This window comes from Papio anubis, chromosome 3 (assembly GCF_008728515.1).
Source record: "Papio anubis isolate 15944 chromosome 3, Panubis1.0, whole genome shotgun sequence".
Classification (NCBI taxonomy): Eukaryota; Metazoa; Chordata; class Mammalia; order Primates; family Cercopithecidae; genus Papio; species Papio anubis.
This window is the reverse complement of record NC_044978.1, coordinates 111,808,870-111,825,266: the sequence shown is the minus strand read 5'-3', so window position 1 is coordinate 111,825,266 and position 16,397 is coordinate 111,808,870. Positions and strand designations below refer to the sequence as shown.

Below are 16,397 nucleotides of genomic sequence, written 5' to 3'. Positions count from 1 at the left end.
TAAAGCTGGGTAAATGTATGTGTGTGTATGCTAACTTGTGTATCAGCACATATCTATAAATATCTTTAAATGTAGCTATCTGTATCTATGTTGAACTAATCATAAGTTCATATTGATATCTCTGACTCTAATCTATTACCATGTGGATTATTCTAGCCTCCTCCTCTTGCTTATCTGTAAACTCCCATTACATGAATGAGAAACTGGGCATTCACCGTTCAACATCCATTTACTTATCTTTTACATTTCTGTATACATGTAAAAGAGTGTCAGAATTGTTGACTCATATCCTGTGGAAAACAGTTTTATCAACTAGAGAATAGTGCTTATGTACAGTTTCTTTTGCCTTCAGTCTTACAGACTCCATTCATTTTTGTTTGTTTGTTTGTTTTGAGAGAGAGTCTCCCTCTGCCACCCTGGTTGAAATGCAGTGGCATGATCTCGGCTCACTGCAACTTCTGACTCCAGGGTTCAAGCAATTCTTCTGCCTCAATCTCCTGAATAGCTGGGATTACTGGCAGCAGCCGCCACGCTCATCTAATTTTTTGTATTTTTAGTAGAGATGGGGTTTCATCATGTTAGCCATGCTGGTCCTAAAGTCCTGACCTCAAGTTATCCGCCTGCCTCAGCATTCCAAAGGGCTGGGATTATAAGTGTGAGCCACCATGCCTAGCAGATTCATTCCTTTTTTTTTGAGATGGAATTTTGCCATTATCACCCAGGCTGGAGTGCAATGGCACAATCTTGGTTGCCCTGAAACCTCCGCCTCCTGAGTTTAAGCGATTCTCCTGTCTCAGCCTCCCAAGTAGCTGGGATTACAGGCACGCACCACTGTGCCCAGATACTTTTTGTATATTTAGTAGAGATGGGGTTTCACCATGTTGGCCAGGCTCTTCTTGAACCTGACCCCAAGTGATCCACCCACCTCGGCCTCCCGAAGTGCTGGGATTACAGGCATGAGCCACCACACTTGGCCTTCGATTCACTTCTGATCTTTCTTAGGTCATCACCTTTTCCCCCCATCCACTTCAGTGAAGTTGTTTCTACATATCATACATCAAATGTGGCATATATAATACGTGTGATTTCCATGATTAGGTCATAAAAGCTTATGTGGCTCTGCCTGGCATGCTGGATCTGTCTCTCTTCCTCTCTTTCTCATTCTCTCCAGTTGCCCTTGGAACCCAGACAATATGCTATGAAGAAGCCCAAACTAGCCATTATGGAGAGAAAGACTCCCACCCTGCAGCCCAGACCAGGTGTCAAATATGTGTAAACAAGCTGATTCCAGGGCTCAGACTTCATGGAAGAAGCCATCCCTTCTGTGCTCCGCTGAATTCCTGACTTACTGAATCCATGAACATAACAAATGGTTGTTTTATGCAACCAAGTTAAGAAGTTGTATTATGCAGAAATAGTAACTGAAACAATGAATTCCCAACTTAAATACTACTGTTACTTATTTCTGTTATCGTGTATTTTAATATTTTTTAACTTTACAAGACTTTTTGTTTTAAATAGTTTGTTTATATATACACATCACTTCCTTTGCTCTTTTTTAAAGAAATGTATTTTCAAATATTATATAATATAAACATAAAATTTTCCACTTTATTTCTGAGTATACAGTTCAGTAGCATTAAGTACTTTCACATTGTTGTGAGGCTATCACCTCCATGAATCCATAGAACTTCTTTCATTTTTCAAAACTGAAACACTGTACCCATTAAACAGTATCTCTTTTTCCATCAGCCCTGGCAACTACCATTCTACTTTATCTGTCTATGAATTTCAGACAGAAAATTTGTCTGTGATTGGCTTATTTCACTTAGCATAATGTCTTCAAGGTTCATCCATTTTGTAGCATGTGTCAGAATTTCATTCTAAGACTGGGTAATATTTCATTGTATGTGTATACCGCTTTTTATCTATTAATCTGTTGATGGGCACTTGGGTTGTTTTCAGTTTTTGGCTATTGTGAGTAATGCTGCTATGAATATTGGTGTGAAAGTATCTGTTTGAGTTCCTGCTTTCAATTTTAAGTTTAAGGATTCAGTGTACACTTCTCATAGTGACTGTCATTCTACATGCACACCAGCAGTGCATGCACAAAGGTTCCATTTTTTCTAATTCAACAGTCGTTATCTTTTGTTTTTATAAATAATAGCCATCCTAATGGGTGTGATGTAGTATCTCCTTGTGGTTTTGATTTGTTTTACGTCACTGTTATTAAGAAAATTAAAAATAACATTTAAAAACCACTACTTACTGATAATGGCTAATATCCAAAAAGCTGTCTTTTTTTTTTTTAATGCTACTTCTTTGAGAGTTTCTTTTTCATTTGTTACAAGAGGATTTGTAATTATTAAAGCATTTTATGATGTTTGCTTTAAAATTTCTTGTTAAATAATTTTAAAATCTGATTCATCTCATTTATGTCTATTGATCATTATTTCTTACTTTTTTTTTTTGGTTTGTTTTGGTTTTGGTATGATGAGTTGTTTTGATTGTATTCCTGAGATTTGGTTACTTATGTTAGGGGATTCTTAGACTACTTAAATCTTTTGTTACAGCACATAGTTGCCCTATTTTGGTTTAATGTGTAGGTTCTTGCGTTATTTATTTGTATATTTATTTATTTATTGAGACAGAGTCTTGCTTTGTCACTCAGGCTGGAGTGCAGTGGTATGATCTTACCTCACTGCAACCACCGCCTCCTGGGTTCAAGTGATTCTCATGCCTTAGCCTCCTGAGTAGCTGGGATTACAGGCATGTGTCACTACGCCTGGCTGATTTTTCTATTTTTAGTAGAGATGAGGTTTCGCCATGTTGGCCAGGCTGGTCTTGAACCCCTGGCCTCAAGTGATCCACTTGCTTTGGCCTCCCAAAGTACTGGGATTACAGGCATGGACCACTGCACCCAGCCCCTCTTTCTTAGTTTTATGAGTTTTATTTTCAGTGATAGTTAAGTGTTCAGAGTAATAGCAGTGGTGTTTTGTTCTATTTCATTTTCTGATGCTGTTAGGATTCTAGCTCAGTTCCTGTTGGTGCTTTCTGGGGTGGTTGGAAGATACCTTTTGATGTCCTTGTTCACCTGTGTGGGGTTCTGGTTAGAAGCTGCTGGGCCTGGTTTCCTTATATCATTGGGTGGAGGACGGGGGATGCTGCCCTCTCTTACGCTGTTCTTGCCTCAGATTAGACTGTCTGCTGGTGCCCTGGTTGTAAAGTAGGGACTAGGATGGCCTGGGTGTCAGTACTATCAGTGGATCAAAATGTTGTCTTGGGCTGTGAAGATCAGAGGTTTCACTACTCTACAGCATCATGTGGGTCATACCGCCTGCCATCTATGATTGTGGAAGCAGGACTGGCTTGGTATGAGCTCCTTTGCTGCTACAGTCCCATAGCACAGCCCAGGGCTTTGTTGCTCTGCCAATGCAGGTAGTAAGGAGTGCTCCATGGCCCACAATGCTGAATGGGGCTTGAGTTTCCTCATTACGTCTTCATTGGGTTTACCTTGTTCAGAGAATGCAATTCCACCCAGCCTCCACCCTGTCTTTCACCTATTGGTGGTTCCAGGTTATAGGCTTCTCCAGTAACCAGTCCAGGGGTATATGGGAGATAGACAGAAAACCCAAGGCTTATCTGTTCCTGGTCTTGAGTTTCCTAGCTAGTCTACCTTTTTTTCTTCCAGCTTTCAGAGTCCTGTTGTTGATTGATGGATAATTTCCAGGGAATTTAGTTGTATTTACAGGGAGAAGCAGGGAAATGCCATCTCATTCTGAAGGGTGAGGTTTAAGAGAATATGTATATATTTTCTTATATTTTCTCATTGTACATAAATGTTCATATACATATATACTGTTTATGCATATATACACACATGATTATGTCATATCTCTATATATCTGTTATATCTATATTCCATGTGTGTATGTGTAAATATGTGATCATCTTACTGCCCTAGGTCACTGTTAGCCCAAAGATAGAAAAATCTTAAGTACTTTTTTAAATCATAGACCTTTGATTCTAATCTTAATGACTTTGAGTTTTCTGAAAACTATTTCTGATTAAATTATTGCAGAATTTTAAAAAGCCTGCTTGATTCTCTTATTATTCTTTTAATTGACAAGTATCTTTATGTAATTTTCTTCTAGTTCAGGCCCATGAAGTTCGTCAGAAAATTCTGGCAACTGATGTTAGTTCCAAAAATACATCTGACTCGAAAAAAATGTCAAGTAGAAACATAAATGATTATCACAGTGATGCTGGTGAAGAATTTTACTTATCTGTTGGCTCACCTTCTGTTCTTTTGGATGCAAAAACATCTGTATCGCAAAATGTTATTCCATCTGGTGCTCAAAAGAGAGAGACTTACACTTTTGAAAATTCAGTAAATACGCTGCCTTCAAGTACAGAGGTTTCACTTAAAACCAAAAAAAGGTAACATTTTATTTAAATAATGTTAATTGCACTTTAAAAATTTTACTTTTTGTATGAAAAAATGATAATTCAATCTTGTTATATTATTTTACAGTAAGGAAGGAGGAATATTAACATGTTATGAGAAAGTATACATTTAGCATATATTCAGTTTATAATAATTAAGGAAGGCCTTAAAGTGTACTTTAGAGAAGTTTAGAGGTTAACTTTTCTATAGTCTGGAAAAATGTGTTTTCTCTCTGATAGTATTTGATAGCTTCCTAAGAGAAACAATTTGTATTTTCTCAATATTTTTTGTAATTGCAAGTGTAAATATGTATCTGGTCACTTCTAGGGTAGCAGTGCATAAGTATTATTGAGGATGCTATGCTTTGTGGACAGCTGGTTTCTCTTTCTTGGCCTTACCTTTGGCCTTTAGGAAGCAAAGTAGATTATTCAAGGTCTTTTGCATTTGGAGATCTCTGTAATGAGTGTAATTTCTATGTAGAGTATTGTGTGATTACTGGAGCCAAGGAGTTAAGTATATTCTAAGACTTTGATATTCAAAGTTTGGTCTGTCACAGTGCTCTAAGATTGCCCTGAGAACCATTGCCTAGCTATACATTTCATTGATGTATACTTTAACCATTATTTTCTCTTTCATGTTTTTCTGTTGATAAATACAAAAGTTAATCTTCCTGAGCAGTTTATCTTGTGTATTTGGAATACACAAATCAACATTTATGTGTTAAATAAATGCCTAGTACAGAGTTTTAAATTGGTCTGTATTGTCTCTGTAAAGGAGTTCAGGAAGACTCGTAACTCAAGAAATGTTTTGGGAGCATTCAACTTACCCTCCTTTTAACCTTTTAGGTTAAACTTTGAAGATAAAGTTATGTTAAAGAAAATAGAAATAGATAATAAAGTATCAGATGAAGAGTATAAAACATCAGAAGGACAAGAAAGAAAACCATCAGGATCATCTCAGAATATAACACGAGATTCAGAATATGAAATTCAACGAAAAGCTAAAAAAAGTTTTTCAACATTGTTTTTAGAAACAGTAAAACGAAAAAGTAAATCCAGGTGAGTTATTAGGAAACTTCCCTTTGAGGCATTTTTTTTTATATTCTATGAACCATATATGAGGATTCCTAATGCTATTTAACTTAGAAATAAGTAATTTAATTAACAAATATTTTAGTTGAAATTTTTGTCTGACTTCTAAGGAGAGATGGTTTTTTACCAGTCAGTGAGTCACTCCCAAAGCCATTTTTTAATAGATACTAAATTAGACTTGAAAGAAAACAGGTTCATTCAGTTTTCATTGCCTTCTGGTTTGTCTGTGTGATATCAAAGAATGAAGTCAATGCAGTATTTATGTATGTATGTATGTATTTGTTTTGAGACAAGGTCTTTCTCTGTCATCCAGGCTGAAGTGCAGTGACACAATCTCGGCTCATTGCAACTTCCGCCTCCCGGGTTCAAGTGATTCTCTTGCTCAGCCTCCCGAGTAGCTGGGATCACAGGCACCTGCCACCACACCTGTCTAATTTTTGTATTTTTAGTAGAGATGGAATATCCCCATGTTGATAAGGCTGGTCTCAAACTCCTGACCTCAGGTGATCCACCCGCCTCGGCCTCCCAAAGTGCTGGGATTACAGGCGTGAGCCACCACACCTGACTAGCAATACTGTATTTAGACATTGTTATGTTAGGCTGCCCTTATGTCACTATCATAGGTATCAGAGTGCTAGTGAACATACTAGGAAGTTTTTATTGCTGTATGCGGTGGCTCACGCCTGTGATCCTAACACTTTGATAGGCCGAGGCGGGCAGATCACTTGAGATCAGGGATTCAGGACCAGCCTGACCAACATGGTGAAACCCTATCTCTACTAAAAATACAAAAATTAGTCGGGCTTGGTGGCACATGCCTGTAATCCCAGCTGTTCGGGAGGCTGAGGTAAGAGAGTCACTTGAACCTGCGAGGTGGAGGTTGCAGTGAGTTGAGACTGCGCCACTGCACTCTAGCCTGGGTGACAGAGTGAGACTCTGTCTCAAAAATAAAAAGGAAGTTTTTATAAAAACATGTTAAATGAATGAATGAAATTCCGTTTTTGTTCAGTCTCTGCTTCCGCTTCCTGTAGTTGATTAATAATTTTTATGTATATATTTTAAACCTCATATGGATATTGTCACCACCGTCTGAAACAAATGTGTTATACTTATGGGCTAATTATATTACGTCTGAGAAATTATTTTTAATGTTCTTTTTGATGTTCTAGTGAGTAAAGTTAATTTTATGTTTAATTGTTGTCAAATATAACTATTCATTATTCCCAGTGCTTTCTAGCCTCATTACTTCCACTTATGCTCTTCCTTTTGATTGTCTTTGTTGCATTTCCTTGTGACCAAATCTTATAAATCGTTCAACAGCCAGCCTAAATGCTACAAAGCCTTTCATGGTTTTTCTAGCAAATTAGAAGCCATCTTTCCTTATTCTAAACTTTCATAGTGTCAAGGTTGTTTCCTAAGGATATCATCTCTGTTAAACATACATTCATTATAGTATTTGTATTGACTTTGTTCTTTATTAGTTTTTACAGAGTTTTCTAATTATATAAATTTGTGAAATGCTACCGTTAGAGAGTATATTTCTTAGAGTATTTACTATTTTACATTATAAGATTTGTCAGGAGTTTACGATTAGAGGAATAAAGGCGTTTTCATTTCTGATTCCTTTTGTGTGTTCTAATTAAAAGAGAAAAACATAATCTAATTTTTGCATTCTGTCTTTGTTTCTGTTATGGCTAAACACAGCTAACTGAGCCTTATCCAAGTGAAAAAGTGGAAACGAGTGCGTATGCCAGCTTTGGAGTTTGGATGTTTACCTTGTTTTTTATTTTGTGTATCTCACTGCAATATGTGGTGTGCTCAAAGCTATTAAAACAATCAGGGAAATGTAAAATTAGTCTATCAGATTACCATCCTTGGAATAATTCCTTCCTTCTCTGGAAAATTTTTCTGACTAATTGGAGGAGGTACTCTGTAATTTCAATGCACTAGTCTTAATTTATTCAACACCTCATGTATGTACTTAACATGTACATGCTTTTATGAAAATTTAAGAATTAATGTTGATGTTCGATTATAAGCCGTAAGATAGTAGCTGAAATTGTCTGTCTTACTCTTTATCCTTTTACAACATTTGGCGTGGGAAACAACAATAATATTCATCATATAGGCTTTCTGCCTTTTAGTAAAATACGTAGTTTGGGCTAGGACTATGGAGAAAGGTCTAGAGTTGGGAAACATTGACTACATTATTTATGACATTCTATAGCATTGTATGCCTTGTGATAAGACTTGCCTTTTATTTTTTCCTGTTTCTGTGGCACTATATTTCTTTTGTGCTTATGCTACCTCTCTAGATGCACTCCATTTATTTCTATACCATGATTATAATATGGAAATATATATGAAATATCCAAACGAAATGCATTTTTACACATATGCTGTCGTATAACAAGTCACTACACACTTAGCGGCCTAAAACAACATTTATTATAGTTCTGTGGGTCTACAATTTATAGTCCTATAGTAATATTAGTAATTTTTACATTCATTCAACCATCTGTGTATTTGGTGTTGCCATGTGTGAAGAACTGTGGAATGTAAAAAAAGATAGGAAGAAATTTTCCCCAATCTCTCTCCCTTTTTTTTTTGTCTGAGATAGAGTTTTGCTCAGTCACCCAGGCTGGAGTGCAGTGGCACGATCTCGGCTCACTGCAACATCTGCCTCCTGGGTTCAAGCGATTCTTCCGCCTCAGCCTCCCAAGTAGCTGGTATTACAGGGACCCGCCATCATGCCTGGCTAATTTTTGTATTTTTAGTAGAGATGGGGTTTCACCATGTTGGCCACGCTGGTCTTCAACTCCTGACCTCAGGTGATCCACCCGCCTTGGCCTCCCAAAGTGCTGGTATTACAGACGTGAGCCACCGTGCCTGGCCTCCCCAATCTCTTATAATTTAGTAGTAGTGCAAGTCAAATATTAGACTTGGAGTGTTGTCAGAAATAATCTTGTTGGCTCATTTGAATGTGAAGAAATTCAGACCCCAAAAGATATGTATACAAATATGTAATTTAATATAAGATTATATATAATAGTGGCATTCATTTTGGACTGTGAGTCAATGTATCTGGGTTATAATTATACCTCTTTGGGCTTCAGTTTTAGTATATATAATGGGTGGGTGGGTGGGATCAAATTAGTTGATGTCTAGATTTCTAGTTCTAAATTTTTGTGATGTCATTACTATTATAAATGAGGGTGAACAGGCATAGAAATGTAAAAGGAGGGAAAGATTTGTACGATTAAGTGTAAATTGAGGAGATGCATAAACTGTTTAAAAGATATTTAGATTTTATTTCTTAGATGATTTTCTTTACTAAACAAATCTAAAAGCTGTATTTTTTTGAACTGTTAAAAGTATCACCCTGTTTCAGTCCCGTTGTTAGGCATGCGGCAACTGCTCCACCTTATTCGTGTCCTCCCGATGATAAGAAGGTGATAGAGGATGAATTTATAATTGATGAGTCAGATCAAAGTTTTGCCAGTAGATCTTGGATTACAATACCAAGAAAGGCAGGGCCTCTGAAACAACGCCCAATATCTCCGGCTGAGAGCACTACACTGCTTCAAAATAGAAAGTCAAGAGAAAAGCATCATAATATATTACCTAAGACTTTGGCAAATGGCAAACATTCTCATGAACCTCACCCAGTAGAACCATCTCAGTCCTCTGATAAAACAGTACTGGATACAAGTTATGCTTTGACAGGTGAAACGGAAAATGATTGTAAATCTGCAAAATATGAAATGTGTTCCAAGGATGCAGAAAAATCATCTGGAAGCAAAAGGACTATAAAACAAAAACAGAGAAGAAAATTTAAGGCTAAACCAGCTGAAGAACAGCTTGATGTGGGACAGTCTAAAGATGAAAACATACGTATGTCACATACTACCCAAGACAAATTTCAAAGAAATTCAGACAGAAATATAGAAGAGCGTGAAGAGATAGGAAATGATTGTGTTTCCAAAAAACAGATGTCACCTGTGGGTAAGTGTTTATATTAAATATAACTGTGATCATTATTCTACCCATTTTATGTTTTTTAATATCCCAACTTAACTTTGGCAAGTAGGCAAAGTAAACCTAAATGAACAAAGAGCCCGAAAAGCCTATAAGTTCTTTTCTAGAATCTTTTAATTTTATATATAATTTAATTCTAACTTACATAGTTTTTGTTTATCTTGTGAGATGGCAGTATACATAGAGGGCAAAGTGAAAAGGAAAGGCTAGTAAACAAGTTAGTATCAGAACATGAATAAGACAAATGATAAATTCTTTAGAAAATAAAAATGTTAAAAAAAATCCTAGGGTACCGTGGGACTATTTTTTATAGAGATAAAAATCCATTCTCTTCCATCATTCACTCATTTATCTAACAGTTGTTGAATGCCATACACTGCATTAGGCACTGTAATCACAAAAATTACTAACCCATTATTTCTACTGTTAACGAGATCATTCTGGTGGGTTCTGTAGAACAATAGATAATATACATACATGCATAGGATTAAAAGGGAGGGTACAAAATTTTGATTTATCCATAATTTCTTAGGAAAAGACATATGAAGGAAGTACGCTTGAAGGATGGTCTCTATAATTGTCAATATTAAATATTTACTGAGTATCTGCTATTTTCTACACACTAATTTTTACATATATTCTGTATCTAGATTGGTTAGTGAATATAATGCTGTCATTAATTACCATGCCAGGCCGGGCGCAGTGGCTCAAGCTTGTAATCCCAGCACTTTGGGAGGCCGAGACGGGTGGATCACGAGGTCAGGAGATCGAGACCATCCTGGCTAACCCGGTGAAACCCCGTCTCTACTAAAAAAATACAAAAAACTAGCCGGGCGAGGTAGCAGATGCCTGTAGTCCCAGCTACTCGGGAGGCTGAGGCAGGAGAATGGCATGAACCCGGGAGGCGGAGCTTGCAGTGAGCTGAGATCTGGCCACTGCATTCCAGCCTGGGCGACAGAGCGAGACTCCGTCTCAAAAAAAAAAAAAAAAAAAAAAAAATTACCATGCCAGTTGTATTAATTTTCTATTGCTGTCATATGACAAGTTACCATACACTTATTGGCTTAAAACAACAAACATTGATTATCTTACAGTTCTGTGGGTCAGATGTCCCACTGGGATAAAATCAAGGTATTGGTGGGGCTTTCTTTCTTTCTAGTGATTTTGGGAGAAAATCTGTTTCTTTGCCTTTTCTAGCCTCTGGAAACTACCTATATTCCTTGACTCATGGTCCTCCTCCACCATCTACAAAACTAGCAATACCAGCCTTCTCATGTTTTGAATTTATCTTGCCTCTTCTTCCATCATTTCATCTCTCTGACCACAGCTTTTAAAGGACACATACTTAGATTGTGTCAGCCTGGATGATGCAAAATAATGCCTCTATTTCAGAGTTTATAATTTAATCACACTTTAAATCTCCTCTTCTTAGGTTGAAAAAAGTCATTTCTAAACAGGAAAGCAGTAATTGCCTAATTTTACTTGGGAAGTTGTAGGAAGGAACTGTATTTTTTTTTCAGTTTCAGAAGATACTTTTTTTTTGGCTGAGGAGTGTATAAGAGTTATCAAGCAGTGCGGAAAAAATTGCATTTTAATAGGAAGTTAGTGCTTACTTCAGAAGCACGTATAATTGACAGAAAGAGAACATGTGACTTTTAAAAATAGACATGAAAAGAAGGCCACAGGATAAATTTAAGAAGTTCCTATAATTGAGGGTTTTTTTTTTTTAATAATCTTGTGGTTTTCTGAAAACTTTTTTAGTAGATTGTGAATTGGTTTTATGGTTTTCTTTATTTTAGGAAGCAAGAAAAGTAGCGCTAGAAAAGATAAGGGAGAAGCTAAAAAGAAGCACTTTTCCAATGAGTCCAAGAACAAACTTGTGCCTGAAGAAGTGATTTCAGCTGTCACGAGAAGTCGAAGAATTTCCAGACGTCCATCTGATTGGTGGGTGGTAAAATCAGAGGAGAGTAAGTATTTTTATTTAAATTATGTTTGTTCATAGATAAAATCATTCTGTAAGGGACATTATGTTTGATTTTTTATTTCTATAGAGAGAATATCATGAGGACCAAGTTAAATTGGGTCATCAAAAGGAATATTAAATCAATTGTAAAGATATTCCTTAAAGCTTTAATACATACAGTATTTTAGGTAGAGGGATAATAGCTATGGGAAAACAAAACCCCAAACCAAAAATCCCTGCTCTCATGGAGCTTATGTTCTAGTTGGGAAAGGCAATATAAATAATCCAGCTATTTTAATGTCTTGTCTGTGAGGGATACAAAGGTTGATCATATGAGGTTCTGCCACCAAGGAGTTTATAATCTAAAAGATTATAGTTTATTACACATAAAAAAGTAAATTACTTGTGTTGGTGGTTCCCAAGACTACCCTCAGATCTGGTAATTTGCTAGGATAATTGGGCATATAGTTGTATTCGTGGCTGTGATTCATTACAGTGAAAGGATACCGTGCAAATTCAGTGGAAAAAAAGTGCATGGGCCAAGTCTGGAGGAAATCAGCAGAAGCTTGAAGAGTCCTTTCCCAGTGGATTCCCACAGGAGTTGCTTAATTCCTCTAGCAATGAGTTGTGACAAATAGGCAAAATGTCTATCAGGGAAGCTCACTAGAGACTTAGTGCCCAAGATCTTTATGGGGGGTGGTCACATAGGTACTCTCTACCTAGCAAGTACTACAATTCCAGACTCCCTGAAGGAAGGCAATATTTGCCTAAACCATATTTTTTGTATAAGCGGTTTAAGCCCACAACACCACATTTGCCAAATAGGAAATGACAGGAACACTCCTGAAATTTAAGTTTACAGGGCTAACTTTGAAAGCAGGCCCTTTTAAAGGTGGTATACTCAGAGCTGCTTTGCTAACTTTTTTCTTTACAATATGAAACATTTATTGTTTTGGAAGAATTGTCACTTTTTTAAAGGAAATGATCCTGAAAAGATTGGTGGATCATAAGGTGGCATTCTCATACACAAATACTATTGACTGTTGGGCATTTAGATTAATAAGTGAAAGATTAGTACAACTATGGCATTGTATCTGTGAGGCCTTATTGCTATGAATTATTATTTTTTAATTTTTTTATTATACTTTAAGTTCTAGGGTACATGTGCACAATGTGCAGGTTTGTTACATATGTATACATGTGCCATGTTGGTGTGCTGCACCCATTAACTCGTCATTTACATTAGGTATATCTCCTAATGCTATCCATCTACTCCCTGCTATGAATTATTAAATCATTGAGTTTCTTGATTGATAGCAGCAAGTATTTATTTTGTTACAGCCTTTGGATTTTGGAGTCAGATCTGAGTTCAAAGTATCACTCTTCCACTTTGAGTAGATTACTTTGTTTAGTTTCTCATTCTGTAACATGATTACCTCATTGAGTTTTTATAAGGTTTAAATGCTATTAGCATAGTAGGTTTGGCATATGTTAGTACTGAAGTGTTAAATAATACTGTTACTGCTTTGAGGAGCTCACTTTTCTGCCCCAGGATGCCTGAAATGCTAAAGAAATTACCAGTGCATCACAACTGTGTCAGATGAGCACATAAATAGATGGGTAAATAAGTTCTTACAGAACTTGGATAAATGTGCTAGATCTCTGAAACTATCAAAAAACACTTATTTAACAGTCCTGAAATAGATGTTGGATTTTTGATCAATCTGGGAGTTGAAAAAGTGGAGGAATCCTTATATATCATATAGTCTAAACTGTCATCTGATGGGAGAAGAAATTGAAGTCTGAAGTTAAGAAGAACAACTTGTCTTGCCCCCAGCCTGCCTGTAGTACATGTGACACTGTTGCCCTTTCATATATACGAAGAAATGTATGTATATGGAGTACTTGCCATGGGACAGGAATGAGGTAAAGTAGGACCAGGACTAGGGTAAGACAATGAGACACTAGGGTGAAAAATTTAAGGCACTCAGTCACAGGATTGTATTAGTTCGGGTTCTGTACTTACACAGACCTAAAAATGAGCACCTTCTTGAATTTTCCAGCTGAGGCTACTTTTGTTTCACCATAGTCCTGCCTCTGTCATTAGGCATTGGGAATATACATAGATAAAATACCAGTCAGTTACTTGGGGTCAAGGAATTAGTCTGCTGGAGGAGCGGGGTAGAGGTAAGTAAACAGTTGTATGTTGATAGCAAGCTACCTAAGACTTGGAAATTAGGGAAAGCTTCCTGAAGGATGAATTAGGAGTTAGCTAAGTGATTGAGTGGAGTAAGGAGGAAGTTATGGAATATTTTAAGTAGAAGTAGCTTGTGCAGAGATATGGAGCAGAGAGCTTGATCTTTTCTTTTTTAAATTTGGCGTGCTTTAGAATTGTCTGGGAGCTTATTAAGATACAGATTACTGGGCCCTGCTCTGAAAAATCTTTGATTCCCTGGGTCTGAGGTGAGTCACGATAATTTGCATTTCAAATTCCCAGATAATGCGGATCTTGCTGGTCTAGAGACTGCCTTTTGACAACCAGTGCTTTAGAGAAACTATAGGTAGTTCAGTACTGATGGCTTTTTTTGGTTTGTTTGTTTGGAGGGGGGTTTTGGGAGATGCAGTTTATGAAATAAGCAAATCTAGATGTAGATATGAATTGATGTTTAAAGTATTTGGACTTTATCCTGAAGCTATACATAATAACTAAAATAATTAAGCAGGGTTGTAATGATCCAGTTTTTGTTTTCCAAAGGTGATTCTTGCAGCAGTGTAAAGAATGGATTGAAAAATAACAAGACTAGAATGGGGGAGATTAGTAAAGAGACTGATATAATCCAGATATGAAATGATGAGGGCTTCTGCTGATGACAGGAGGGAGAGCTTGAAAGATTTGAAAGGCATTAACAAAGTAGAATTGATAGGATTTAGGGCATGATTGTGGATAGCAGTAGTAGTCTTGCATAATTCAAGTTTCTGATTTAGATATCTGGATAGAATAGGTAGTTGTATTTTTCATTAAGATAAGAAATAAAGCAAGAGAGGCAGTTTTAGAGGAGAGCAATAGGTGGATATTATAGGTGTCAGCATATAGATAGTAATTAAAGCTCTGGGTAGATAAGTCCTTCAAGTCCTTCCAGTCATCATACAGCCTAAATAGGTGAGTCTCAAAAATAAGCTAATGTTCATCTTTCATCTGATTCAATGTCCTGAAACCCTTTGGTTTAAATTTGTTAATTCTTCTCATGGCTTTTCTCCTAGAAAACCAACTAATACCACAGCTATTTATTACTGTCAGCTCTAACTTATGTCCACAATCTCACATCCCTTTTGACCACACTTATAGAAATATTACAACAAGTAAACCAAATTTATTCTTCATTATTAATTTTTAAATGTTTTCAGCACAAATCTGGTAACTTGGAGGGCTACAAGTTGATGATTCTCATATGTTTGGGGGTTTAGTCTCAACAGTTTCTTAATGGTTTCTATGTTGTTTTTCTTGATCCAACTAAATATTATTCCCAGATGGAATCAGTTTTTGACCCTCTTGTTCTACTGTCCTAGTCTTGGCCCTTCTAAAAGTTTCTTGCTGTGGTTCCTTTCTTTTGTCTGCCACTAATGACTATGCCTGGTTACATAACTCCTGTAACAGGTGTTGACCAATTTGAACACATTTGAGTATGGTATAGAGCTATTCTTATGGTTCATAAAAAGCTTAGTGAGAACATACCATCTAATGAATAGGGAAATTACATCTCCCTTAAGGTTTTTCTCAGGACAGGCCTTATACAAGAATTTCAAGGATTGTGAGTGACATAGTTTAACATTGGACTGGGCCTTTCAAATTATCCAGCATGAATTTGAAAACACCTCTGCCACTCTGCTCAGTAGCAGAGTTTTCTGTTTACTTAGTATTTTCCCTATGCTAATTACGGAAATTTTCAACAGTTTTTTTAGGCCAACTTATTTGATACTAGACTAGACAACTTTTTTTTTTTTTCCTTGCAAGGAAGACTGAAGGTAGGAGTAACTAGGAAGCTTAAATAAACATAAATATAAAATGCTTATAATGATAGAATTGACCTCAGCCAATTAAAATTATTAATAGAAAAAACATGTCAATGTCAAGCCTACTACCTCTGTTCCCACTTGGGTAATGAAGAAGGTATATGGAGTGAAAAGCTGAAGCTGTCACCTTGGGGAATATCCAATATTAAGGATGGCCAAAAGGGCGGTGGGCAGAGCCAGAGAGTGTTTCTTGAAGCCTGTGACAGATTTGAAGGACCTGTTTCATGTATCTGTAAACTGAAGGAGCTACATTGTTTAAAGAATTTAATTTGGAAATTAGCCTATGAGATGTGTGTGTGTGTGTATGTGTATATGTTTATATGCAAATATAAATACTGTTGATATTTCAGTGAGCCAAATCATCTGGACAAACATACTAACTTTAGGTTATCATTGAATCCTTCAGGTCCTGTTTATAGCAATTCTTCAATAAGAAATGAATTACCAGTGCATCGCAACAGTAGACAAAAATCTGCTAAGAAAACAAATCAGTCATCTAAGAATATTGGAGAAAAAACTATTCCACTTAAAAGGCAGAAGATAGCAACTAAAGGCAACCAAAGAGTACAGAAGTTTTTAAATGCTAAAGGTTCTGGAGGTACCGTTGGTCATGATGAAATTTCCAGTTGTTTGCTGAGTGAGCCATTGGAAAGTGATGAGGAAGACTTGGCTAAGAAGAAAAATCTTGATTGTTCTAGGTAATATCTGTTATGTGTATAATATAGTTACTTTTGTTGTTCAGCATTTAATAATTTGTGCTATTTAATCATTTATAGACAGGCAGTAA

General features: G+C 36.5%; 1 protein-coding gene across 6 annotated transcripts in view; it reads left to right on the top strand.

Annotated features, from left to right (window-relative positions):
• CENPC (centromere protein C) overlaps positions 1-16,397 on the top strand; it is a 78,417-nt gene that overhangs the window by 20,396 nt on the left and 41,624 nt on the right. For all 6 annotated transcript variants that reach the window (XR_647013.4, XM_003898839.4, XM_021938584.2 and 3 more), the window contains 5 exons: positions 4,155-4,440; positions 5,293-5,505; positions 8,930-9,543; positions 11,376-11,543; positions 16,017-16,308. Coding sequence is in view for 5 of the 6 variants with exons in the window: in XM_003898839.4 (XP_003898888.3) it covers positions 4,155-4,440; positions 5,293-5,505; positions 8,930-9,543; positions 11,376-11,543; positions 16,017-16,308 (1,573 nt within the window). In the remaining variant the exon portion in view is untranslated. The remainder of the gene's footprint in view (positions 1-4,154; positions 4,441-5,292; positions 5,506-8,929; positions 9,544-11,375; positions 11,544-16,016; positions 16,309-16,397) is intronic.